This window comes from Achroia grisella, unplaced genomic scaffold, assembly GCF_030625045.1.
Source record: "Achroia grisella isolate CSIRO2021 unplaced genomic scaffold, CSIRO_AGI_Agris_v1 utg512, whole genome shotgun sequence".
In the NCBI taxonomy this organism is placed as follows: Eukaryota; Metazoa; Arthropoda; class Insecta; order Lepidoptera; family Pyralidae; genus Achroia; species Achroia grisella.
In genome coordinates, this window is record NW_026712906.1 from 121,905 (window position 1) to 148,230 (window position 26,326).

Consider the following 26,326-nt stretch of genomic DNA (forward strand, 5'->3'; position numbering starts at 1 on the left):
CATAGAAATTAAGATAAAATTAGGAAGATGCAACATTAAATATTATATATGTCCATAACATATTTAGTCGGACGTACATTATTACAATAATGGAGGAGGAACATTATTTATTTAGTGCTTCGACATGAATGCCTCTTATTAGAATCACAATAATAATAGTATATTATTTAAAAAACCTTAAGATTTTGGAGCGGCTTATAAATATACTAAAACAAAAATTAAACATGTTTGTTCATTAAAAAATACGTTACAAAGTCATGTATGTTTTTGTTTCAATATTTTTTACAGAGCAGCGTCGCACTAATTCGAACAAGACCAATCATCGACATTAAGACTTGGGTTGTTCCATCGAAGATTGTGAATATTGATCCAGCATTGCAAAGCTGTGAAATAGATCCCGATTCAAATAATACTTGTTTTTACTTCCAAGCATGCTGCGTTATCAAATCTTTAGTGGAATCTATTGAAAGTAACACACATAGATTAAATTATGTGATAGAAGCGGAAACATTCGCGAATGAAAGGAAATTCTCTAGAGTGTTCTTTGATTCTAATAATAAAAATATAGTAAACAATACTATAACATTGGGCAAAAACGTAGAACATTGTACTGAACATGTTGCATATCTGAAAAACAATACTAGAGATATACAGACACCAATTAGGGTAAGTAAACTAATACATTTTGAAGGTCAAGATAATATTATTGTACTGAATACTGAGATAAAAAACAGACAATGACGATAATATATGCATGTAGTCTTTTATTTGTTATTGTTAGCGTAGATTAATATAATTAGCGGGTAATAATGAACACGATATGACAGTATGATAATTTAGATACAAAATGAATGAGTTTCTTCTTATGTATCTAATCTGAAGTGTATTCTTATATAAGTAATCTGGAAGGAAATTTTAAACATAACTTTATTACTACAGTATACGACAACCATAACTCGAACATAGGTGTAGATTAAAAATGTAAATAAATACCACCTAATCACATTTATCTGATACTCAGTCGAGGATATCTTGTGATATGAAAAATATAATTATAGACTAGTTTACGTACCAGATGGATCGAGGTTTTTGTCTTATTAGGTATTATGTATCAATAAACTTGTACCTGATCAATATTGTACAATTTCTTTTTATTTCGGTGAAGCATATTACATGCTAATTCATGACTTCATTTACACAATTCATATCTACTTTTCTTCTAAGCAGATATTAAACTAATATTAATTAATAATAATAAAAAATATAAATAACGAAAAATCGTCTATATAAAGATATACTATATAGAAAATTCTTTTTACTTTTCAATTAAAGTCTGTTCGATATAAAAATAATATCTAACCTCCATAAACAAATTTGATAGAACACTGTTTTGGTATACCAAAATATTATCGTTAATATAAACGATAATATTTTGGACAACTGATAGTGGCTATCTGTAATTATATAGATAGACATATATCCTATATCAGTTGTCCAAAATATTATTAATAAATAGTATTGCGAATCACGTATATTTTCCAACGTTGAATTTAAGATTTTCGAATATTAATAATAAAGAAACAAACGCTGTGCCACTAACCTATAAAAAATATAACAATTTTAATTTACTAAAAATCTTGCAAATCTTAATCGAGTATATTTATAAATTTATTGTTAACCCATTTGTATTTAAATAGGGAAATATTTTTGTCAGTATAAAACAGTACTCATACACAATAGTTTTACTTTGGAATTAAAATGTCTTGTGTATATTTCTGTTAATAATTTCAAGATAATTAGATTTTCTCTTCAATGTCTCTCTTGTTTTTAGATTCGTCTCACGTACATGCTAGAGCATGTGCAGCCGCAATATTCCACGTTTGGTTCGTTGCCGAACATTGACGAGTATCCCGTACTGAACGCTACTGCTACCACTACATTTAGTGCTAGTTTCCTTAACGATTGTGGTGAGGACGGCGTATGCATCAGCGACCTCGTTGTAATACCTGTTCTACTTAACGGTTAGTCTTTGCAAAACGCTTAATTTACATTTCTTAAACTATCACGTACACCAATCATAATAAGATTAATTTTGTAAAACCCGATTAGTTTAATAGGTCTCTTGCACAGACATCATCATACTCGTAAATTCATGTAAAGAGGATTTTTGACCTCTCAGCGGGACTTTTATTCACACTATAATAAAAAAACGTAAAGATAAAGGAAAACTAAAAATATTAAAATAAATATTTAATTTTAAATAAACTATGCACTTTTTTGTCGTTTTTAATGTTGAGTCTTATTTAGTCGTTTATCGCGTCGCAGTTTGTTCTTGAAGTAATTTTTACATAAATTTGTCCAATAATAATTTTGTCACAATTAGTATGAAATATTCACAGAGCTCTAATATACAAAATGCTTTTTTTTAATTACAGCTGATGATAAGTCATCTACATTAATACTGGGTGAAGAAGAGGAAATAAAACTAGCGATCGACGTGAACAATTACGGAGACTCAGCATACGAAGCACAACTGTTTGTACAACATAGTCCCAACTTGCATTACATAGCTGCCAATATTACTGTAAGTTAATTGAATCTCCTTATTCCTTATAAAATTAAAGAAACTTTCCTTAAAAAATATTTCCTGCCTAATCATAATCTTAATAATAATATTATAAATGCGAAAATTTGTGACTGTATTTGTACTCTTTCACGCAAAAACTACTAAATGGATTCTGATTAATCTTTTCAGTAATATAGTTTGTGTATACATAAGCTATATTTTTTATTGCAATTTAACGCGGGTGAAACAGCGGGCACAACTAGTAATAACAATAATCCTAGACTATTCTCATACATGTACAAGCTAGTCTCAAGCAGAGCTTGTGTTATTGGTACTAAACAACTTACAGCATATTTTTTAATGTTCAAATATACGTAGTGTATGGAATATGGAAAACATCGCGACCAATAAATACAAACAATCATGCTCATGATTTAAAATACAATGTTTGCATCATGCGAGGAATCGGTATATCCGCTAGCAAGGCCCCACTACTAACTATCTCTTCCAGGGTGAAAGGGGATTGTTATTAGTAGGAACTAGTATTCGTCATTGCTAGCGATGTAACATGTTAGGTCGACCTCCACGCGGTTCCTCCTGGAAACAATCGTGATAAATTCCTAGTGCATTTGCCACGATGGCTAACTGACCTGAACTCATATTCCTCTTATCATACTCCACTGGAGCCTCGTCGGCGGAAATCGTTAGCGCAGGCAGGTGCTCCATTTCATTATCACCCTCCAAAAAAAACCTCCTCCGTCTTCCGTCTTTACTGTGCCTACAAAAATCCTATGCAATTATATTTTCAGGACAAACGTTTAATCTGCGGTAGTGTAAATAAAACCATTGTATCGTGTATGCTGGAGAATCCGTTCAAGCAACAACCGATTGGCACGCCACCTATTGTTTTGCGGTTCGACACTCGTATGTTGGAGGACAACGACCCTTCAGTTTCTTTCACTGTCTGGGCAAACTCCACTTCCAAAGAATTACACCCACACAAAATCCCAGTAGAAGTAAAAGCTGTAGTTAAAAAGAATGCCGAATTGACGATCCGTGGGTATGTAACATTTTTATAATAAAGATACATATTTCACATAAATTATTTTCTTTATATGACATCATAATAATAGTATATATATAATATTTGTTGTTGTTTGTTGGTTGTTTGTTGTTGACAGCGTCGCACTAATGTGTTACCACCTGTTTTCAATGACATCGACGAGATCGTGAATGCATATCAGGCGACACAAAAACACTTTTGTCTCTATTTACGTTTCTAAGTCTTCGGTGATAAAAACTTTAACAATAAAACCAAATTAATCCGATAGATAGTAGGTGTGTCCCTATGTCGTTGGTTCTATATACCACGCTTAATGTACCTACATGTGTACAAGTGTTTAGCTGGCATATCTATCTGAATAATCCATTTGAAATACCGGTAGTAAAGGTATATTCATCTGTAAAATCTGAAGTAGCCAATTAAGGTTTTCTATTTACATTAAATGTCCAAAGTACAAGTTGCTGAGACACGAATGACAAGTATTCGTATAATCAACAGAAATCTAGTTATAGTTGTCAGGAAAACGTAAGCATTTTAACCATGTAAATTTAATTAATGATAATTAAGGATTACAATTATTTGCAGTGTTGCCGTTCCTGAACATGTATTCTACGGTGGAGCGATTAAGGGAGAGTCGGCCATGAAATATTTTGACGACATAGGGCCTGCCGTTGTTCACAAATATCAGGTATTTTATATGTAAACTTGACTGAGTGCTCGAAACTGGAACTAATGTATCCATTTTTTGATGCCCGTCCAATTAAAACGGGGATCGATATTACGATGGTAGAGCCAAGAATAGAAAATCATTTATTCAAATAAACTTAATTTTCAAATAAACAAATACAATTTGTTTTTTATCTACCACTGCTATATATTGCTATCATCTATAAATTCATCGCCTCTGTAAGATTTAGCGTAGACTCTGGCAGTTTATTATAGAATCTTACGCAATTCAGCTGATATTTGATTGTTTAAAGCATTGACGTAATGGAAACCCATACCATAAATGATGGCTCTCTTTTGGATATTTGATATGCCATATGACATAATGCTATGGAAATAACTAAAATAACAAGTTTTGCCGTGACGTCTGTATTTTTAGCAAGAAATGCTCTTTTAAATAACTTGACTGCACTAATTTTTGGGTCAAATATAAATATGCAATAAGATTAAATCAGTCGTAGTGCTCGAAACTGGAACTAATGTAGCCATTTTTTGATGCCCGTCCAATTAAAACTACGCTATCATATATCAAGGGATCGATATTAACATTTGTTTAATATAAGACCTCTCTGTAAGATGGTAGAGCCAAGGTTCGAACCCCTAGCAGTGCCCTCAGACTAATGTCGAATCCGTCAGATAGGAGTTGTCCTTCGGCCGTTACAAGTCCTTCCGTTCCGTCCTATTGTTCAATAATGCTGTAAAAGTCAGCTGTGGCCAATAGCTTTCGAAATTAATCGTAACCAATATGTCCCTGAGTAGCATCTAGTCACTGCGTCAATCTTGCCAGCACCCCAGATAATCATCTCGTATTACATTTATATAAACGAGGTTACCTAAAAATATGATCTACGCAATCAAACGCCTTCGACAAGTCACAAAAAACGCCGAGAGCATCCTGTGAGTTTTCCCATGATTCGAATATAATACCTGTTTGAATGTACTAACTACTTTAACTGACATGTCCCAGAGCTCCGTATTTTTTAAATTTAACTGTTTGAATATTTTTATGACAAGGTTCGAAAGCAGACTAATCCCTTGTTAGCATCAACTGCGTCAATCTTGCCAGCAACCCAGATAATCATCTCGTATTACTCGTACGAGGTTACCTAAAAATAAATACCTGTTTGTCCCAGTTCAGCAGCTAAACAATTTTTATGTAGGTAATTGAAATGGCAAAAGAGTTAGGAAGTCACCTATACACAGATACGGTACCTTTAATAATATTACGCAACAAATTTGTAATATTTGATATTTTAATAGGTGACTAATGAAGGTCGATGGCGAGTGTCATCGGTTCAAGTGCACATAGAGTGGCCTCACCAAATGCAGTCCAATGAAAAACAAGGCAAGTGGCTGCTCTATCCGGAGGAAATCGCTGCTATCGACGATGATTCTGGTAAGTTTTGTAATATTTTTTTTAGTATAGGTATATATCTTAAAAAAACAGTTCATTGAGTATATCAGATTAAATGTATAATGACATTTAATCTGATATATATCATATTGTCTATTACTAGCTATTTTAGCAATTAACAGTTTTTTTTTCAAGAAATGAAATGGCAAACTAGTTGCTCCCAACGTATATGTACGTAGTATGTGGAAATCGTCGGCTATATGCATGATTAGCATTACGGATATGACATCATCATAGCTTCTTACCTTTCATGAGTTGCTATTCTTTAGGGCTAATATGACATACCTCCGTGCCGTATAATTCCATTATCATATAATAATAGCAATTACTGAAGTTACAAAGTAACAAGTAAGAGTATAGTTTTTTTATTTCACACAAGATATCTTCCTACTTGGGAATTAATCTAGTTTATATGAAGTCTAAGTATATCTGATAATTTATATTTCTCTGTGTTTACAGGACACGTGCATGGTAGATGTTTTGCACAGGAATCTGAATTGAATCCCTTAAATCTGACAATGAGAGCGGAGAGTCCTTTAGAAAATCTAGAGATGGACCCGATGTTAAAGTTCAAAAAATTAGAAGAGAACAGTGAGAAAAAATATAATCAAACGAAAAAAGCATATTCATATTCTAGCGCTGTGGACAATAGAGTAAGGAGAAGAAGAGATGCTGATATTGTGGCTACAGCTGAAGCGTACAACGGAAATGATGTACAACGAAAAAACATTAAGACAATAGTAAGTTTATTGACTTTGAATGGTTTCATTTCTATCTAACTGGGATGAAAAACAAATTGATCGACCTGCTGGAAAGTGACAACCGTCGCCTCTGTTTGTTTAACATTCCAGTATCATGTCGTCGCGTTACTTTCAGAACTGGGATCCGTGCCCTATAATTTCGCTATCCTATCTCTTTTATACCAGAACTGCTAACAGAGTAAGTTACCTAACGCTAGAAATAGGTGAGACAGATATTGCATACATCTAACAAGCAATTTCCTTGAAAGTCTACTGTGTGTATGTAATTTTATAAATTTAAATAGAAATATTTTAAATAAACCTGAATGCATTTCTTCTTCCAGAGCTGTAATGATAAGAAGACAGCAAAATGTTTGATATTCCAATGCATTATATATCCTCTGGAGAGAAAGCAAGAGGTTTCTATAACTATAAAGGCGAGACTGTGGAATTCAACTCTAGTGGCAGAATATTCACAATACAGTCATGTTTCTATCTTCTCTACAGCTTCGATAGATATACCTGATCATTATAATATTCATCAAGTCAGAAGTGACAACAAGGCTACTGTGAGTATAAAGTTGCAATTAATGCATAATAAATCGAACAATGCAATATCGTCTCCCCAATTGAATAATGAACTAAATTCCATTAATTCTTCATCGAAACGAGAAAGTACAAAGAAATTTTACTTTGTATATAAAATATTTAAAAAATACACTTGGTCCTCAGTACATGTAATACTATGAAAAACACAAAACATCCTGCAGATTGTAGAGATACAAAGGCTTCTAATGTACAGTCGATTAGTCATTAGGTCATTTAGGCATAATGCTTAACGTATTCGAACTACACATGCTATTTCTTAGTAGTTTCAGCCGATAATAAAATTCACTTGTATTGATTGATGCAACACATTGTACTGGCTGATTTTAATGAACGATGAATATTATATATATGAGCATATATAATAGTCATATAAATTCTTACCCATGTATTTACACCTATACCTATTTTCACCAACCACGATTACCAACAGTGAGAATGAAGTTTAAAAAAATATGGTTGCATTTCTCAGTTAAGAAACCAAGCTCATAAACCATTATAGATTAAATATATAACATTTTTTCAGGTGGAAACGGTATCATATCCAGCACTGGAAAAAATTAAGTCAAATGACGTCCCATTGTGGGTAATTATAATATCCGTACTCATCGGATTAATAGTTCTTATCCTAGTTATTTTATTATTATGGAAGTGTGGCTTCTTCAAGCGCAGTCGGCCGGATCCCACACTCTCGGGCAACTTGGAGAAGAATAATCATGAAGCGAGTCCATTATTTATTCGAAATAGTTAGAATTTATTCATGATTATGCTGAGAACGTTATGTACTTATTCCGTTATCTCGAACTAATATGTACCATTGTTTTTATTTGGACGAGATATACGTATGAATATGCTTTTTAGCAATTTGTACCTACATATGTAATTTGCCAGATTATGTATTTGTTATTAAAATTTAATGGTGCATAAAAATTAAGACTAGTGTATAGATAACTACTGAGTACATAACGGAATATTGTACATAAGATTATAAAATTATTAGGCATTTTTGTTAGGGGACGTATTTTAACATGTACTTATACCTAAATAAATACATGTATGTATGATAAAGACTGTTTACACTAAAGTTGACTACACTAATATGTGTATTGGATGAAAAATAGGAATTCTTTGAATTGTATCCTATGTTCCATTAAATATTTATATGTAGTACCTAGATTCCATTATGTAAAATAATACATATATTTTTGGGTAAATTCACCCACGAGAAAACAGCCCCTAATGAAATCGATATGTAAGTAAGAGTAAGTAGAAATTAAATTATATTAATACATATTTGACTGTGATGTCTTCATAGAGGAAATAGAACGAGTAGGTATGTGATGTTATAAACGGTATAGCTTGTTTTGTTGAGTTCTTGATACGATGAATTGTATTGTTTTATAATTGCATTTTTGTGACGATTTAATAACTGATATGAAAGTTATTATGACATTATTTAAAATTTATTGAGATTTAAATATTCAATCGACTTCATAAAAAAAATTTTTTTGAGTGATTTTTATGTAGATATTATGCGACGATTCTGAGCTTATGTGAAATAATCTTTTTTGTAATCGTAACAATTTAGGCTCATGTCGTTTCTTAGTAACATTGTCATACATAATATTTTTATATAGTATAATGTAAAAATAAACTCTTAAATAGTTATATACTTGACTCCATTAAGCATAAACGTAAATAAATTTTAAATAATGTTTAATGTTTGTTTTTGCAAATGACTCCATGTTCTGTAAATACTTGCCTAATTTATGAATAGTGTTACTGTAATACGTAAGTAGAGCTTATATTGATTTTATTGGACTAGGCACCTTACTAGTCAAGAATTTTTGGTATTTTAATTACTAGAGAATGTACAATAATTCTTCTATAAACATTAACATTGTATATGTTTCATTTGTACGGGTGCTTCTATTTGAAAAAATAACAGCCCAGCCCTATTTTTGGAGCCTAAAAAGTTAATATACATTAGTATGTAATATAATAGGTTTGTAGACGATTTTAGTATTTATGAATAAGGGATTAAATATACAACTTTGTCACAACTATAGATTATATTTTACCTGATTTGAAATGTTTACTTCACTTTACGAAGGTTAAATAAGTAGATTTTAGACAACATAAAATTTGATAGTAAATCACATTATCAAACTATGTTGCAAGATACAAAGAAACTACTATAAGGTATTACAATAATAAAAAAAGTTTTGTACGAAGCAAGTAAAATTTAAAAATCATATCGAAAGTCATTTAGAAATTTGTTATATGAAAATGTGACGGGGATGTTGTCTCAGTATGAAATTCTATTCGGCATTATGAATTTATTACCTCTTTATAGTAATTATAAAATAACTTATGTGTATCGCATGTTATGATTAGTATACGTCACATTTTGAACACCATTTATCTTATTATAAATCACGGCCAAGTTCTCCTGAATATAAATCGACCTGTAATTTATAGTTATTTTGTTGTTTTTATAATTTACTTGTTACTGTGTAACATTTTTATTAATATTCCAGTGATCAATATTGGAGTACTTAAACTTTTTTGATATCTACTTAAAGAGACTACTTAATATTGTAATTTTTTTTTATTAATTTAATAGGTATAATTATTACTTTTATTTATTTTTAGCTTTCGTGTTGACTGTATGAGAATCCTATGAATCCTTATTATGATACCTATATACGGTAACACATAACTTAGGATACAGACGTACCCCACGTATATATTTATATATACATCTTATGGGGGGGAGTTGATTGTATGTGCAGTGCACCCTATCAGGTCGACCTCCATGTGGTTCCTGACTAACTGACCTGACTTCAGTATCATCCAGTCATCCTCCATGGAGCCCTGCCAGCGTATACACCATTATATTTTATAGTGAAAAATACCTCCACAAAGTGACAAAACTCTCTAATAGTTAAAATATGTTTATTATTTTAACTATTATTTGTTTTTTACTCATTTATTATTTTAACAAGAATAAAATGAACAATTCAATGGCTAAAATAAGTTTATTAGATGTTTAATATTTTATAAATAAGGGGAGCACACTAAAAATCTTATAGCTAGGCGGAAACTACATAATAAAGTTACTGTTTTTGTTTTAAATTCGTACATCCCTTAAGAATATTTAATTTACGATGTATTTTTTATTCGTATTACATACAACTGGTCACGGCATTATAAATCTGACTTTTATTTATTATATTTGAGTAGCGTATTTTTGTAGAAAGACTTCTTTTTTTATTTTGAATTACCTAGTAATAAGGTATAGTTTAAATAAATATTGTAAATATTCCTATATGTCTGTATATTAAATCTTTTCTAGTTATTTGTTATCCTTGAAATCAAAATTGTTAATTTTAAATTTAACAACAGAACACTGCCATTGGTTTATGTGAAAAAAAATCTATTATAATAAAATACCTTCACCGCTATTAGCGATGAGGTAGTCAGAGGCATTATCAGGTATTTGAATGCATCGTAGCATAAGGCGAACTCTTGGTGAATAATTTGATTTATTATTGTTGTTTCCATCACAGCAGATGATTATTAACACACGATTATTCGGAAATAGTATAGGTACAAATATCTGTAGCAGAAGAATATCTTTTTCACCTATATAGGTGACCAAGCTTATATACACGGCAAATTTTGTCACTTAAAAACAACCTTTACTGATAAAGTCTTAAAGTCTGAATTAGAATGCCGCGATGAAATATTGTTAATAAACCTTTATATTGGTTGTGATAGGTTTCAATGATAGAATTCCGGTAAACAATATATGAATTACATAATATTTAATTCTTGTTAAGATGAATAAAATTGTGCCATTTCAAAACTTTCTTTTATTTATATTGTGTACCTACGCAAATAATTGGAATTACTAGTTATTAATTAAATATTTAATGTCGTAAACTGCGTACAAAGTAGTTTGCTATTTCTCTTGTCTATTTTTCCAACTGAGTAGCTTGCGTGGTTTGTTTGATAGGTGTGATATAATAGAAATTACAGGGTACGACGGCGAAAATGTCATAATTTAGAAATGAGGTATGGTACTGCATGAAGAACACTGCGGGCATTCAAGTCTATGGCCTTCGGTTGCCACCTTCCATAAAGTAAGCGGTTAACTTATAGTCCAGCCATAAGTTCTGTTACAAATTAAATTGCATTTTTTTAATGAAGAAATGTAATATATATTATGAAAATTTCTTAAAAGAATATACGTGTTCCAAATTCAAAATAAATAAAAAGTGAATAAAAACAACAAAAGCTTTTATGTAACAGTATTTATGACCAGACTATTTATATATATTGACAGTTCCAGTTCAGTTAGTAAGGATAATCCTTTTAATATTATAAATACGAAAGTAACTCTGTCTGTCGCGCTTTTACGCCATAACTAAGTACTGACCGGTTCATATACTTTAGGATAGGTCTACCCTGAGAAAGGACAAGTTTTTAATACGAAAAAGGGTTGTAAGAGGAGATTAAAGATTGTATGGAAGTATTGTCATTTTTAAAGCTAGAAGCTTGTAACTTATTTTTTAGACTGTTGATTAAATATAAATAAATATGGCATTCAAAGTTCGTAATAATTTTTCATTTAGGGTATGAAAGCTTATATGGAAATGGAAACACTGCAAATTGCTTATTGATTGAATTTTGCTCATTAAAGCTGAAAATCCAATAAAATTAAACAACCTATTATATTATTAAATATATATTATTTAATCATTGCTTACATTTTTACATAACACAATACCATTGCTATGTTATAATTTTTTGTTACAATGAACCCTTACATTTTATTTTATTAGATATTAATACACAGACTAGTGCCGGTTAGTGATTCTGATTAAGAAGTTCTCATCAGTATGGTGATTTGTAATAATTAGCTATTGTTGTAGGTTTCTGAAATAAAAAAAAAACATGTAAGTATCAAAAACTAATTTCGAAACAAAAACATTTTCACGGTGTTAAGCATACACAGATAGTAGATAAGTTTATGAAATAAAATGTTCTTTTTTTTATTCAAGTAACTAAGAATCGACATAAGTTTAAATAAATATATTTATTCTTTATATATCCTGACATCCTAAAGAATTTCAAAGTCTTAAAGTATATAAAGTAAATTCTAAGTGAATTTTAATATTAAATTACAATATATCTAACAATAAGTTTACAAATCATTGGCATATTTTACAGTAGTAGACTTTATAAAAAGTTCTCTGCTTGGGTACCTACATCAGTCTCACCTAGTTTGTGAAAAGCAACTTGCTCTGTAAGCTGTGAGATTAGACAGTGAAATCACAAGATAGATGGACATTTTAGTCCTCCTGAGTGCGACGCATGAGCGATGGGAGTGACATGATAAGAAGATCTTCATAGTGCTGTTTTTGTATATAAGAGACGGTTACTACTTGTTATTAGGTAGGTCATGAGCATGATTGCCATACCAATTACATAAAAAAAATTGTTTATATATAGAAATTTCTATTTTTTCAACTATCGATGGTTTTAACATTCATGAGAAAGAACGAATCATCGAAATTAGTCCTATTATTTATTATATTTTGTCATGAAATATCTATGATTCTATATAAAAATGTGATGCATTTGGATAAACGTCTGAATTGTTGTAGTTGTTCGCATTGTTAATATCAGGCATTATATTTTAAACTACAAAACTACAGAGATTGTTTCTTTTGTTGAACACGCTAAACGCTACGGATTTATCTAGGTAAGCTTATAATAACGCTACGATCAATAGGAGCCGCTTTGGTTTTAAAAACTGGGTCTCTTATAGGACGCAGACGAAGTTGCGCAGGTTAGCTAGTTTTATAATAGAATATAGTAAATGTAGAATTTAAACCGTAACTTTATTCATAATACAAGTATGCTGCACTATTGTCCATTGTACCTAACAGACAATACGTAAAATATAGATAAGAATACGTGCTTAAACTCACGTCTTTCTTCACGGACGACCAGCAGAATGTACAAAGTGATCTATTCTTGTTATGAACATCGTTTTTCTGAAGGCACGGTTGGTCCATTTCACCTGTAATACATTTGTCTATTTATTTTGAGAGGAACTTGAGGATATAATGTAATATGACCTGTTTTTTTTCTAACTAGCGCTGTTGGGCGCACCTGGGATTTACAGCTTCAACGGACGACTTGACGATGCTGAGTTGCTTGTTGTAAAAAGTTTAATTATTAAGATATAGTGCTAAAGAATGCTTAAAGATTATTTCAAACATGAAGTACACGCATTATTTTAATATCTACATTGGAATCAGAAGAATGACGTAAATGCGAACATCCCCGTCAAGGTCAGGCTAATTATTATTCTTCATTTGCTCATTAAACTTTCATTCTCCATATTACATTTTATATGTGCCAAGGTAGAATAGTTTATACTAGGTATCTCAGTTGAAGAGTGAGAGAAACCATCCTGTAATGTCATTACAGGACGACGTCATTGTCACCTTACAGGATGACGAGGCATGACTTTTTAGTCTTTCAGAATGCCAATGCCTGATAACGTGACAACTTTTTGCCATGCATAACCACATTGTGGAATTACCTTCCAACAATGATATTTTTTAAAACGATACGATATTGAAACCTTCAAGAAAAGAGCTTATTCCTTCTTAAAAGGCCGGCAACGCACTTGCAATTCCCCTAGTGTTGCAGGTGCTCACGGGCGGCGGTATTCACTTACCATCAAGTGAACCGCAAGCTATATATGTCCCCTGTGCTATAAAAAATGTCTATGGTGCTGTTCATGAATATACATGACAGTAACTACCTACCATCAGGTAGGTCATCAGCTTATTGCCATTATAGTTAGATTACAAATTAAATCAATATTTTCTGTAAATTGTATCCTATTGTCACCTGTATAAAGTTGGTTGTCGAGATGCGTAATATAGCTGCCAGCCAGCCGCAATATCTCAATCTTACTGAGTTTCCTGTCGGGCGGCTCGGTCGGGATCAGAAGCCGTAACGTGTTGAACGCCATGTTCACGCTGCTTGGAGTTATAAAAAAAGTATTTTGATAACAATCCTATTATTACAATTATTTAGTTTTGTAATAATAGTAATTACAATGTTACTATAGTTTGTGTTAATATTTTGTATTACAATATTAATATTTAACAGTGTTAACTAAAAACATTTTTTTATCACTGTTATAGAGTTTGCAACCGCCTTCTATTATTATAGTATTTCAATAAAAATTACTTTAACAATAATTCCAAAATATTATAAAATTATTACAACAATATTTTTCACAGGATAATCGTATTCTATCTTGCAAATAATTTAAAACTATTACGACAATATATGTGGTAATATTTGTGATTATTCTATTCTGTGCTACGTCTGAACAAATACGGATATAATTAGAAAAATACACAAACAGTTATTTCCTAATTTAAAATATATTGGTAAATTAAACTACGCGAGCATTGAATCCGGGTCATAATTTAACGAATAACGCGTTGCGATGTCAATGTCGTAAGAGAATAATATATTAGTAAAGTGTAATTAAACGACATTTAAGATAGAGTTACATATTTAAATGTACACTGTACCTAGACAACGTACGTCGTTATAACATCTTTGGTGCGTACTAGAGTCTCCCTGCTTATCCAGTAAGAAATCTAACATGATGACACGTAAGTATATATACGAGTACATATATTCATTCCAAAAATTAAAGTTTGGATGGATTTATTTAATTATACGTAGGTACGTGGAGGACGGAATAGGACATACATATAGGGATAAAGGTCGTCAGCAAAGAGTCTGTTTAAAAAAAAAGAAGCTCGCTGAACTGAATGGCAGTGACAGTGAATTTTTTGTCGAGCATAAGTGACTAATAATTTATATACATATAGAATAAATTATTTTAATTTTAAATAGATAACGTCAATACTAACTTTTGAGTCCTATCTCTTTCACGTGCGTTAGCTTGACACCTCTGCTTGGCTACGGGCACTACTTCTACATTATTCTGCAATGCTGTCAATGTAAATACTTGCTGCTCCCATCTCTCTTCATTACACTGATAGTGCAAGAAATCCATTTAATATATATTTTTTTAAATAGTTATATTACTGAATTTACTTTAGCTTAGAAACATGAGTGCAACATATGAAAGCTAATCGTGTACTAATCCAGGGGAGCATGAGGGGCCACTAATAAGTATCCCGATGAATATCGCTCATGAAGGAGTCATTTAGGAAGAACAGCGCGCGCCACTGACTCGGCTCTTAGCCGATAATTGTATAAACAGATGGCTCCCTAATGCACAGGGACGCACTTGGTTATAACTCAGTCTATAAGTACGTGTGTATTAATTAGTAAAACACTTTAAAAATATAGTTAATATACAATGTACTAATAAAAAATATATAATATTAACTAGGCGCAGATTTAAAATTAGTCAATTAAATTAAGTTACATTTAACATTTAATATTAATTCAGTACCATCACATGCTTTTTTTAATATTCAAAAACAATATTTAACAGTAACAATTCTAGTAAAGTTAATATTCTGACATAATTATTGCGTTTAAATGAGAAATACACAGTAAACATAACAGAAGCATGAATTTAGTTCAGATTTTTATGCTTCCGTTAAGTCAGCGGTGCTTCATTTGTCTTCAGTTGTATTCTTACCAAAATTAGAGAAACTGTTACATTTCGTCCATGTTTTATAGAGCAAACTATATACTCCTTGTTATGACAACGGCATGTTTGTGTGAAAGTAAAGCTTTAGAAATAACAAAAAACAAACAAACTCGTAGTAAAGCTTACATATCAAGAGAGCCATTTCAAATCCGTGCCTGTTGTGGCGAATGGTTTAGTTGTCATCAAGAATGTAAAACTCTGTTTGCTGCCTGTGCTTTGTCTTTGTTAGTTTAAGCTAACTACCGCAATAAATATATTTAATGACTATGATGATGTTTTTTAACTAATCGAAAGAAATTATAAAGACAAAAAGAGAATTGCATCAGTTCTCAAACCTGATTACAATGGTTTTCTGTATTTTTTTCCTTTAGGGACATAAAAGTACTAATGTTGGGGATATACCTTGGGACTAAATCTGTGCGTGGGTAAAAGTTTGAATTGAGGAGGAAAAAATGACATACTTTTTTGAAGAATTGACGGTATTTAATTTATTTCCCTAGAACATATATAGGAATGTAAATATAATTTGAAGTAATTTTGCAAAAAAATAACGTGTTATAACTATAACTAATAAATATTTGCATTGAATATAAATTGATGAACATGATATAAGAAAGAGCTGATATATTCTGAGAACTACATGTCAAAATAAATAGCTATGACCAATATCTGAAAATCAATCATATTTTTGTTTTGTACAAGTTACAGTTACAATTCATTTCATTCATATTTTATATATATTATTTCATATTTTTGCTTACTCCGTAATCTTTGTCCTGAAGATAAATATTTGATCTATTCATTGCTTAGTAGAGAATAAAAACAGATGACTAAAATATTCAACACGTCTTCCATTTAATTTTGCGTCTCAACACTCTCGGGGGATGTAAAACGTGGGAACGAGTCGTAATTGGTTAATGAATACGCGCCGCCACCAAGTAACACTCATTCATATTCATTTGTAATGTTAGTTATTGCAGTCTAGTTGTTGGGCATCACGATCATTAAAGTTTAGTGTAGGAATATTCATTCATAGACAATTTACAGTTATTTTTACTTGTTTTTATATTAAAACCGTAAATTATAATACATAAAACCATAGCACTACTTTATTCGCTGGTTCATCGGTACATAGAATTTTTTTACAATAATAAATATTTACCTACTGTGACATTTTGTATAAAATCATCGGCATGTTTCGTCTACGTATCCTGTAGGTAAGAATAGGTCTTTGCCCGCTCCTTAAGTCCTTACGCGAGTTTAGAGTGTCCTTTGCCTTAACGCCAGCTGAAGACGATATTTAAAAAAAATCTGAATTGAGTTTTGGTTTTAAGAGTCAGAAATCGCAACGAAATAAATTTCTTATTTCTCTGGAATGGAACCGCATTCTGGCAATCTTTCCTCCTTTTCTACGATATTTAATCGAAATGGGACAAAATAATATGATTATTAGTATTATTAATAGTCTAAATTTAATCTTACAAATTAAAAAAATACCTATGATCTAAAATAAGGATAACTTAATGCATAAATGTATACAACTCGACAGTTTCACGGTTACCACTTTCCATCACGCAGACCGTTGCTCTGTTTGTATTCACAATAGTAAAACCAATTACGATGGTACTTGCCTCTAAGCAAACTCATGTCCAAACTGCGACTTCATTGAAGCTTACGATGACCGGTGAGGCAATCCTAAGATGATTCCGAGGTGGGTCTTAGTTTTGCGAGCGACGTCACGTCCCCCTCCACAGCAGTCAGTACGGCGGCCAACCGACGCGGGCGCACCACGGCCGAGACTTTCTCCTCGCGACACCTCAGCTGGAGAAACAGGCGCGGAGGTGAGTCGTACACGCAACTGCGCGCGCATCGACCGCCTTCGATGCTGCCGCAATAACACCTCTAAAACAGCACTTCCGCGTACGAATTGCCGCTTTCGCTCCGTAAACAGTTCTCGTGTGAACGTACCGTGTTTTCAAACAACACCATCAAGCACCATTACAATCCGGACTGTTGGTCGCAGCGGCTTCCGTAGTTACATTCGCAAAATGCTGGTGTGATGCCTAATCGTAATTAATGGTGAGTTCGGTTGCCTTTCTACTACTCGTGTTTCGATCTATGATGATGACATTCCCTGATAAGCAGTGTCTCGCAGTGAATGCAAGGACGCAATCACATGTTGACCACCAGGTGTAGGTACTAGACAATGCATGTTTAAAATATCAACCGCTGATTCAATGAATATTTCTGTCATTACTGGAGATAAATAATTATCGTGCCTACATTCATAATTCGTGATTATAGTAAAATGACGTAAAAATCTTGGACATGCAAGTTTATATGCCGCGGTATCCGTGTGTACATTCACACAATGGGTTTTTTTTGCATAACAGTTAGGTATCTACATTTAGATGAACAGTTATACACGACCGGTTCAGTGTGGTCCGTCATATAAATCAGCTGATTTGATGTTTTTGATATATCTATCTACATACCTACATATGTAGGTACTGTCAATGTTTTAAATCACGAACTATGTCGTATTTCGGTATTTGCATATGATTTCAAATTGGCCCTGGCATTTTTGAGGTGTAGGTAATCTAAAGTAAAAAAGTAAATAACAATTGGAAAGCATGTATTACGAGGAGATTCGATATTTAAAACAACACAATTTCAAATTAAATATTATATACAACAAATAAAATAAAAAAATGTTGACAACAGGTATGATTTAAAATGTGATGCACTGACTGTTTTTCTACTGGTAGAAATACAATGTTTAGACCTAACTTTGAGCAGAAACTCCATCAGAATGAGTCCTCACAAACCCATCTTGCAAGCAGCATATTTTAATATATATGTATGCATATTTCATCAGTAGGTACTTATGTGTTTGTCACTTAATTTCTCACAAATGGCTCAACCGATATAGATTGTGTGTATATTTCAAAGGGTTTCTGGTTGGACCCAGAAAGTGGCTTTACTTTTCTATAAAATCATCATTGCATAAATTGTTTAAGCAATTTTTGTAATTTGTTAAGCATTATTATTAATAGGTTGCAAGTCTTTATTATTTTTGTAAGGGCAATTTGATCTCAAATTGTTATCACTATTCAACTGCAGTTTGTGTATAATAAAAAAAATGCAGTAATAATCCAGTATTACCGTGTAATGCCAATGAATGTAAAGACCAATTTTTATTTAACATCCTTAAATATTGACATTCAGTCACATTCACTGATGTACTTACAAATAAAAAAAATATATCTAAGTTAAAAATTATACTATCAAGTTACTATTATAACTTTCGCATATACCTATACTTAATATTCAAATACCAATATAAAACCAAGATTAGGTGTAGATATAATGTAAAAGAAAACCGATGATTCATTCAGGATCTACATTGATATCCTGCCAATGACCTATGACAATACACTGCTGTGCATTACGCATTCATAACGTTACATACCTACTGTTACCTACCTAAACATAATGTCCATAATAAAACAGATACTTTAAGTAGTTATTATCGATATATTATGGTAAGCTTTATATACTTAGTTTATTTTATCACATATATAATAACATAACATAACAATACATATATAACTATTTGAGTACTTACATGTGTTACCTTTTAACCTACCTTATCTTTTCTGTGATAAAAAAATAAGAAATAGGCATCACCTAAAGTTTTTTTTATAAGTATATAAAGCGTAACGGCCTGTTTCCGCGTTTCCTTGCATACAACTCTTTAATATTAATTCATACTAGTGATCCGCCAATGGTCCAAATTCGACTATAAACAATTTAAAACATAACTATAAACATTTCATTTTGAACATTATAGTCGTTGATAATAAAACCTTATTCAATTGTCAACGAATACACTTCTATGCGTGTGTGTGACAAATACATGGTAGTGTGTGTAATGCATTTTTATGCATAATTAAAAAAACATAGTAATATTAGCAGTCCTTCTCTATATCAACTATAAGTTTGCAAAATTTTATACTCCTCAGCTGCGTAATTTTTTGCTTCAAGTATTGATGCAATGATAAATATATTAAACTTGTTTGTTTATGTAATAATGACATCGGAAGCGCAAAACCTACAGTTTAATTATTTTTGTAACTTTTCAAGGTTTTCCAATCAATATTAGTGCCATTTGTCACTAACATGCGTAGGATCCGCTTGTGTATGTACTCTTGGTTTATACGAGATTGTCCGGTGAAGGCCGGCTCGTTTTCAACCAACTACCCAAAAGAGGAAGTTCTCGAAACGATGGTATTTTTTTTTTGTTTATTGCGTCTAATAATTTTAGGTTTCTTATGCGATTTCTTCAGAAAATTATCGATATTTTTTTAAAATCTAAATATACTTGTTTTTATTATATAGTCAGATGTAGTTAGCATTCCAAATATACGATTGCTCATCATGGTTGAGATAAAGCTATAAAATATATATTTTATAGATTTATCCAATAATCATATTGCAGCCTGAAAATTGTAATAATTTATCTGAGTGCCAAATGTCAAATTCATAAAAAATAATACGTTATAATTTTTTTTATATTTTAATCAAGACTTAATACAGCCAAGAGAATAATCATCGGAATGACAGGTAGCATTAAGGTTAAAATCTTATCAGTGTAGGCAAATACAATTGTCGCGTAACACGCAAAAACTATGTAGATGTTATTGAATTGTAAAATCTACTTTTTTTTCAATTTCTATTTCATCTTATTGATGTTAGAAACATCAAAATGATGAAAAGAAAAATTAAAAATAATAAAACGGAACTAATAATAACAAAATCTGACTTACCTATCCGTTAAATATAATATTTCGTGATTTGACATTTCCTTATGGCCATAAGGGCATATAACAGTTCAATAGCTAATATTTCTTTTACGTCTGACCATGGTATTTGTGTAATTATTACTTATATAATTATTATGTGTGATAGGAATCTCTATCTGTCTGTGTATATAGCGAAGCTTTCACAACAACTACTGCGCCCACTTATTCGTCCTCAGAGAAATGGAGCACAAAAGATTCAAGATAACGTTGTCAAAAATAATTAATCACGATCTCAGCCTTTCACTTGTAATAAAAATTTTTTGGTAAATATTAACGAGAATCTTAATTATATGAGTACATAATAATCAAAAGTGTCAGTTCTTAAATATGTTGTAGCATTCTATACACACTATATTTAAGATTATATATATATAATACGTCTGCATTATTAGCATATTGTAATAGCTACTTTAATTTCAATAGGAGTCTTGTAATTGTGTCCATTAAGTTTATTTTGTTTTGTTTTATTTGTTAATAACAAAAACTGCAAAAATTCAAAATTATTTAGACCTACAAGAATAAATATATTTCGATTTGATAGAACAAGTAACTACAATGATTTTAGGTCAAAAAATATGATAGTCAAATAAAAGAAAGCAGTACTTAATATATAATATAATGGAGCAAAATTAATATTAAGAGATAAATTACTAAGTACGTCGATCTATTTGCAATCTATATCTTTGCATCCGAAACTAAGTGACCTTATAAGTAAACGTACTTACATAAACGACTAAATTGAGTAATACTAGTAGGTAGGGATTATGAACAGAATTCAAGCGGTGCGCAAACAACCGACCCATTATGGACCCTGGGCAATAAATTTTATCCGCCTTCCACTTCATATTCTTGGTTGATGAATATTAGTTATATGTGGTTATATGTAGTTTCGAAGTTCTTTGTGTAACTAGGTATAGGTATCCTCGTATATAAAACATTTTCTTTCATTAGTTAATGTGCTAAGAATATGTCCTGTCTCATCTTACTTTTTGTTATACTTTGATATTTTTTACTTATTCAAATTGTTTGTGGGTTAACACGGAAGTAAATGCTATTGATTACACCAAGTACAGTTAAAATCGGTGCTGAATTGCCAAAGATATAGCGTAATATAGGCATACAAAAAATAAAGTCAAATTTGAAAACACTTATTTTTTTAAATTCTTGATGTATACCAAAGTATTATACAGCATAAGAACAACATAATTATTACAAATAGACAATAATCTCGTGGTAAATAGTTTATACAGAGGCGAATAAGGCTTTATTTGAGTTGATGGTGCAGAAGATAGTGACTTATGTGCACAATGGCCGAAGTTTGTTAAGATGACCTTGTATGCAAATGGGTCAAATTCACGCGCGCCGGTTACCCAATTATAATTATACATGACCGTCCATTATTTTATTTGAACATTAAATTTTTTATCAGTTCATGGGAAGTAACTCAGAATTATTAATTAGTCGAAACCAAACACGTTTTGACATATTATCTCGTATATTTATTAATAAAAAAATATGATTTATAATCTAATTAGTGGTAGCCACAAAAAACTGTATGGTATTATTACAACTAAATAAAGACAAAAAGGCAAATTAAATACACACAAAAAAAACTGAATTTTGTATGTTAGGGTAATAAAATAAATTGCATAAACTATTTGTATGGAATATTAATGATAACAGTAAACAGTAAACTGTGACTATAGGAACTTCTGTGACCAAATTAATAATACCTTTTTTCGTCTTTCGATAAAATAGTTCATAATTATTTTTTTTTAAGTTATATGTAATAAGCAATTTGTGATTTTCTGAACCTGGGAAATGAACTAGGCACGAGACTTGTAACTCAGTACCCCCTACTTACACGGCTGCTCATAACTTTAACCACGAATATATTAACCAAGTAGCTATTGCAAGCAACATCGTCTGCTTCTGTTAAAGATAAAAGATAGCCTATGATGTTCCTCGTGATACAATCTACCTTTTTAAACAGAGAAAGGATTAAATTCTTTCCGTGCAGTGGGTCTAGAAATTACTGTCCTCATACCAAATTCATTGTCTTTTTTTTCTTGATTACTGCCGTTTATAATTATCTCCCACAATATTGCTGTTTCCTTTATGCAACATAGAAAATAAATACTGAGTGAGGTATACGATACCTAATATATATATACTCACATATAATTTTGAGGATCTATATATTATTATACTTTATAAAGTTATGTATAGGTACATCATTATTACATAGTATAAAACAAAGTCGCTGTCGCTGTCTTTCTATCCTTATGTATCCTTAAATCTTTAAAACTACACAACGATTTTGGGGCGGTTTTTTTAGTTTATAGAGTGATTCAAGAGGACGGTTTATATATATAATGATAAATTATACTAATCACAATATTTTTATGTGGGTACTTTAATAATATGTTTTTTTTTTAATTGTGATATAAATAATGGTATATTTTATTAAAAAAAAGATTTAAGTTTGACATAATATCTGAATATAAGTATATGTGCATATATAGAAGATAAGTAATATAAGGATAATGTGCACGGACAGACGCAACCAAGTTTCTACGCTGGGTGCATGACTACACGAGTAATTCTTGTATTGCGCAACTCAGCATAATGTGGGCCAGCCGTCTCGAGTCGCATCTTTCCTATGCAGATGTCCTTGAATATAATAATATACTGATTTCGAACAATTTGACTCACCATCTATTTAATTTCAGTCTGTATGTATGTATATTATGTATATGATTATATACATATTTGTCTGGACAAAATTACTTAAAAATTAAGGTTTAGGTACTTTAGGTATTATTTTGTCTACCAATGCAACAATTGCTTTAGAAATTTACATTTTTTTTTAAATTTTAACTAAATTCCATTTTTTGTAATGAATAAATTTGTGTTAAGACATATGAATAATAAGTAACATAGATACAGTACCTATTTAAAAATATCTACCTACATAGGATAAAAATTAAAAGATCTATGTATAGATAAGCTAATGAAATACTTAAAAATAATCCAAAATAACAGAGAATATACCTATTATAAAATAAAACTTGTTTAACATTGAAGAAGGAGTATGCATATAATATAAATAATTACATAAAACGAAGGTTATAATTCCTCGATCAGAAACCGAGCAAATAATAAGTATATAGTATTAGTACTTACCTAGAAAATAAGTACCTACCTACAGTGTATAATATTCTTAAAAAATGTTAGCAATAATAAAAATATATTTTATCGTTGTAAGCTACCGTTTTCTATAAGCATATCCATCGTAACTTTCATTTATTATTCCGAACTATAGAGGTAGCACGGAATGCTCATTGTTCCAAAGACTACGTTCATCTGTGAATCTAATCTATTCGTTTTCCGTGATCGACTAATTATCAAATCAAATAACCAAACCTCTTTACAAACAATACATATTTTGTATTATATTGTAGTATCTACTCACGTTTAATAATAAAAACAAATAGTTTAGAATACAGCACTCTAGTTTATGCTTTCCAAATTTAAAATTCTAACAAACCTCTCCATAAAACAAAACGTAGTGATTACTTGCTTAGTGATAAAAACGTGGAATGTAAGTATGAAGTATATTGTCGGTTGGGGCATTAAAATTAACATGCTCTTATATACAAATTAAAGGGCAAGGTTAGTATCGTTCGTGAACTTCCTCGGAAACCTACATATACTATAATTACAAAAGTTCAACGACATTTCAAGTTGACGATTTCTTGTTTATTTTGGTACATTCTTAAAATATAAGTAGGTATATATGTATACTGACGTATTTTGATGAAGGTCTTGTAGGTGACATATGTAGTGCCAAATTAGTCTAGTAGCAAGAGTAAGAAATACCTACTAGCTCGTGCAATATGCTGGCCACACACTCAGACCATACGATTTTTTTTTCTTTTACATATTTGTAACATAAATGGAAGGTAACTATGTACTGTTATTTTAATCAGATGCATTTCTTTCTCAAATGTATAATTGCATACATTCAAAATTAAAATAGTGAAACAATTGGATTCCATTTCTGTATCCTTCTCGGAACGTAGGACGTTAAATGACCGTCCATCCACCTTATAATTATACTATGTAATATTATATTATCTGTGGTTATACTAAATAGCGGTCGAGTCATACAAGTACGTTGACTTCAACTAATCACCGTAATTGGTGAAATTTATTACAGTAAAGTTATTGAGAACCCTAACAAAAATACGTTAACGTCGTTCTGTGTAAACTAAAACGCAGTAGTTGCATGTATTCAGTCAGCATCAATTTTTCTAGTGGAGGTAATGGAAAGATTTAGATAACCCAAGCATATGATGGACAACACCGCCAGTACCTATCCTATATGTTACAACTTTTGGGTTAGACGTAAGACACTGTGTTAAGAAAAATGTATCTGCAGTTTTCTTTCTAAATCTTATATCGAATATAAATGTTATAATGCTTAAAAATACTGGTATTCAAATCTAATTCTGATTTTAGTGAAGAAAAGGAACACTGCTTCGACCTTCGACCTTATGCCACAACGCCCAGAACGATACTGCATTAAATAAAAAAGTTCGAATTCCATATTCGAAATTTGAAAATACCTCTTGAAAAAGATGATGATTTATATTTCGCGCTAAATTCGCGAGTTCGGGCGTTTAATCGTAAATTATTTGTCAAACTTAAAACGATATTTGAGTAATGTATTTTAACAATCAAAATATATAGTATAATGAAATTGGTGATAGTTTGACACTGTTAAAAAAATATTTGTACCCCCTACCATTTTATTTCATATTGATAACTTCAATGCACATTGAGAGTGCTAGTTATTTTGATTATTTGAGCTAATTGAGGGAGTGTGTTAAAGTAAACTTTTGTTATTTGGGATACAACTGTGACAGTGGCCTCGGATGGCGGAATCTGAAGTTTTATCTCTACTTAAACTTGGTTTAAATAGTTTCAATTGTATTCCTACGTATGTTACATATTTACTTGTTAGGTATTTATATCTAGTATTGGTTTTGTTTGATTTGGTATTCAATGTCCAGGTTAATTTATTTTCTTATAACTAAATAATATTATTATATTTTCACCACTGAATTTATACAAATAAGTAGAAATATAATTTAGTATAGGTACTAATAACTTAAATATAATTTTAAGATCGTTTGAGGCCTATGTCCAACAGTGGACTCCAGTGGGCTGATGATGATAATTACTTAAACATCACCTTAACAACACCGATACGATATTGAAACCTTCAAGAATACAGCTTATTCCTTCTTAAAACGCCGAAAACGCACATTCAATTCCCTGGTGTTGCGGGTGCTCATGAGCGGCGTTAATCACTTACCATCAAGTGAGCCGCAGGCTCCTTATTCCCTATGCTACATAAAAAAAACATGAGCATAAGAAAACTAACTTAGGATTTGAGCAATTCATTCATACCTTGTGTAATTGTTGCAGGTTCTATGATCAAGAAACATGGCTGAAGGGAGTGCACGATACTTGTTAGGACTCTTAGCAATCGTAGCAGTGGTTACACAGTCCTTTTGTGATCCAGGTAATATTTTATACAA

The 26,326-nt window shown here is 31.2% G+C and overlaps 3 protein-coding genes across 6 annotated transcripts in view; 2 read left to right on the forward strand and 1 right to left on the reverse strand.

Annotated features, from left to right (window-relative positions):
- Positions 1-8,654, forward strand: part of LOC131846827 (integrin alpha-PS1) — a 79,919-nt gene extending 71,265 nt beyond the window's left edge. For all 3 annotated transcript variants that reach the window (XM_059196241.1, XM_059196242.1, XM_059196243.1), the window contains 9 exons: positions 289-666; positions 1,832-2,021; positions 2,436-2,584; positions 3,376-3,626; positions 4,215-4,317; positions 5,616-5,751; positions 6,229-6,509; positions 6,854-7,078; positions 7,642-8,654. In XM_059196241.1, the coding sequence (XP_059052224.1) occupies positions 289-666; positions 1,832-2,021; positions 2,436-2,584; positions 3,376-3,626; positions 4,215-4,317; positions 5,616-5,751; positions 6,229-6,509; positions 6,854-7,078; positions 7,642-7,866 (1,938 nt within the window). In that variant the 3' untranslated portion in view covers positions 7,867-8,654. The remainder of the gene's footprint in view (positions 1-288; positions 667-1,831; positions 2,022-2,435; positions 2,585-3,375; positions 3,627-4,214; positions 4,318-5,615; positions 5,752-6,228; positions 6,510-6,853; positions 7,079-7,641) is intronic.
- Positions 8,655-11,866: 3,212 nt separating this feature from the next.
- LOC131846830 (transcription factor 15-like) lies at positions 11,867-15,328 on the reverse strand. 2 transcript variants are annotated; one of them, XM_059196248.1, is made up of 4 exons: positions 15,098-15,328; positions 14,052-14,182; positions 13,118-13,209; positions 11,867-12,059 (listed from the first exon to the last, which is right to left on the reverse strand). In XM_059196248.1, exons 1-4 carry the CDS (start codon positions 15,241-15,243, stop codon positions 12,018-12,020), a joined length of 411 nt encoding a protein of 136 aa, XP_059052231.1. In that variant the 5' UTR covers positions 15,244-15,328; the 3' UTR covers positions 11,867-12,017. The 2 variants fall into 2 exon arrangements, with proteins under 2 accessions (XP_059052231.1, XP_059052230.1); XM_059196247.1 differs by having other exon boundaries at positions 14,052-14,185.
- A 2,161-nt stretch (positions 15,329-17,489) lies between these two features.
- Positions 17,490-26,326, forward strand: part of LOC131846828 (dual oxidase) — a 45,105-nt gene continuing 36,268 nt past the window's right edge. Inside the window, exons 1-2 of the mRNA XM_059196244.1 lie at positions 17,490-17,931; positions 26,214-26,310. Of these exons, the coding sequence (XP_059052227.1) occupies positions 26,232-26,310 (79 nt within the window). The 5' untranslated portion in view covers positions 17,490-17,931; positions 26,214-26,231. The remainder of the gene's footprint in view (positions 17,932-26,213; positions 26,311-26,326) is intronic.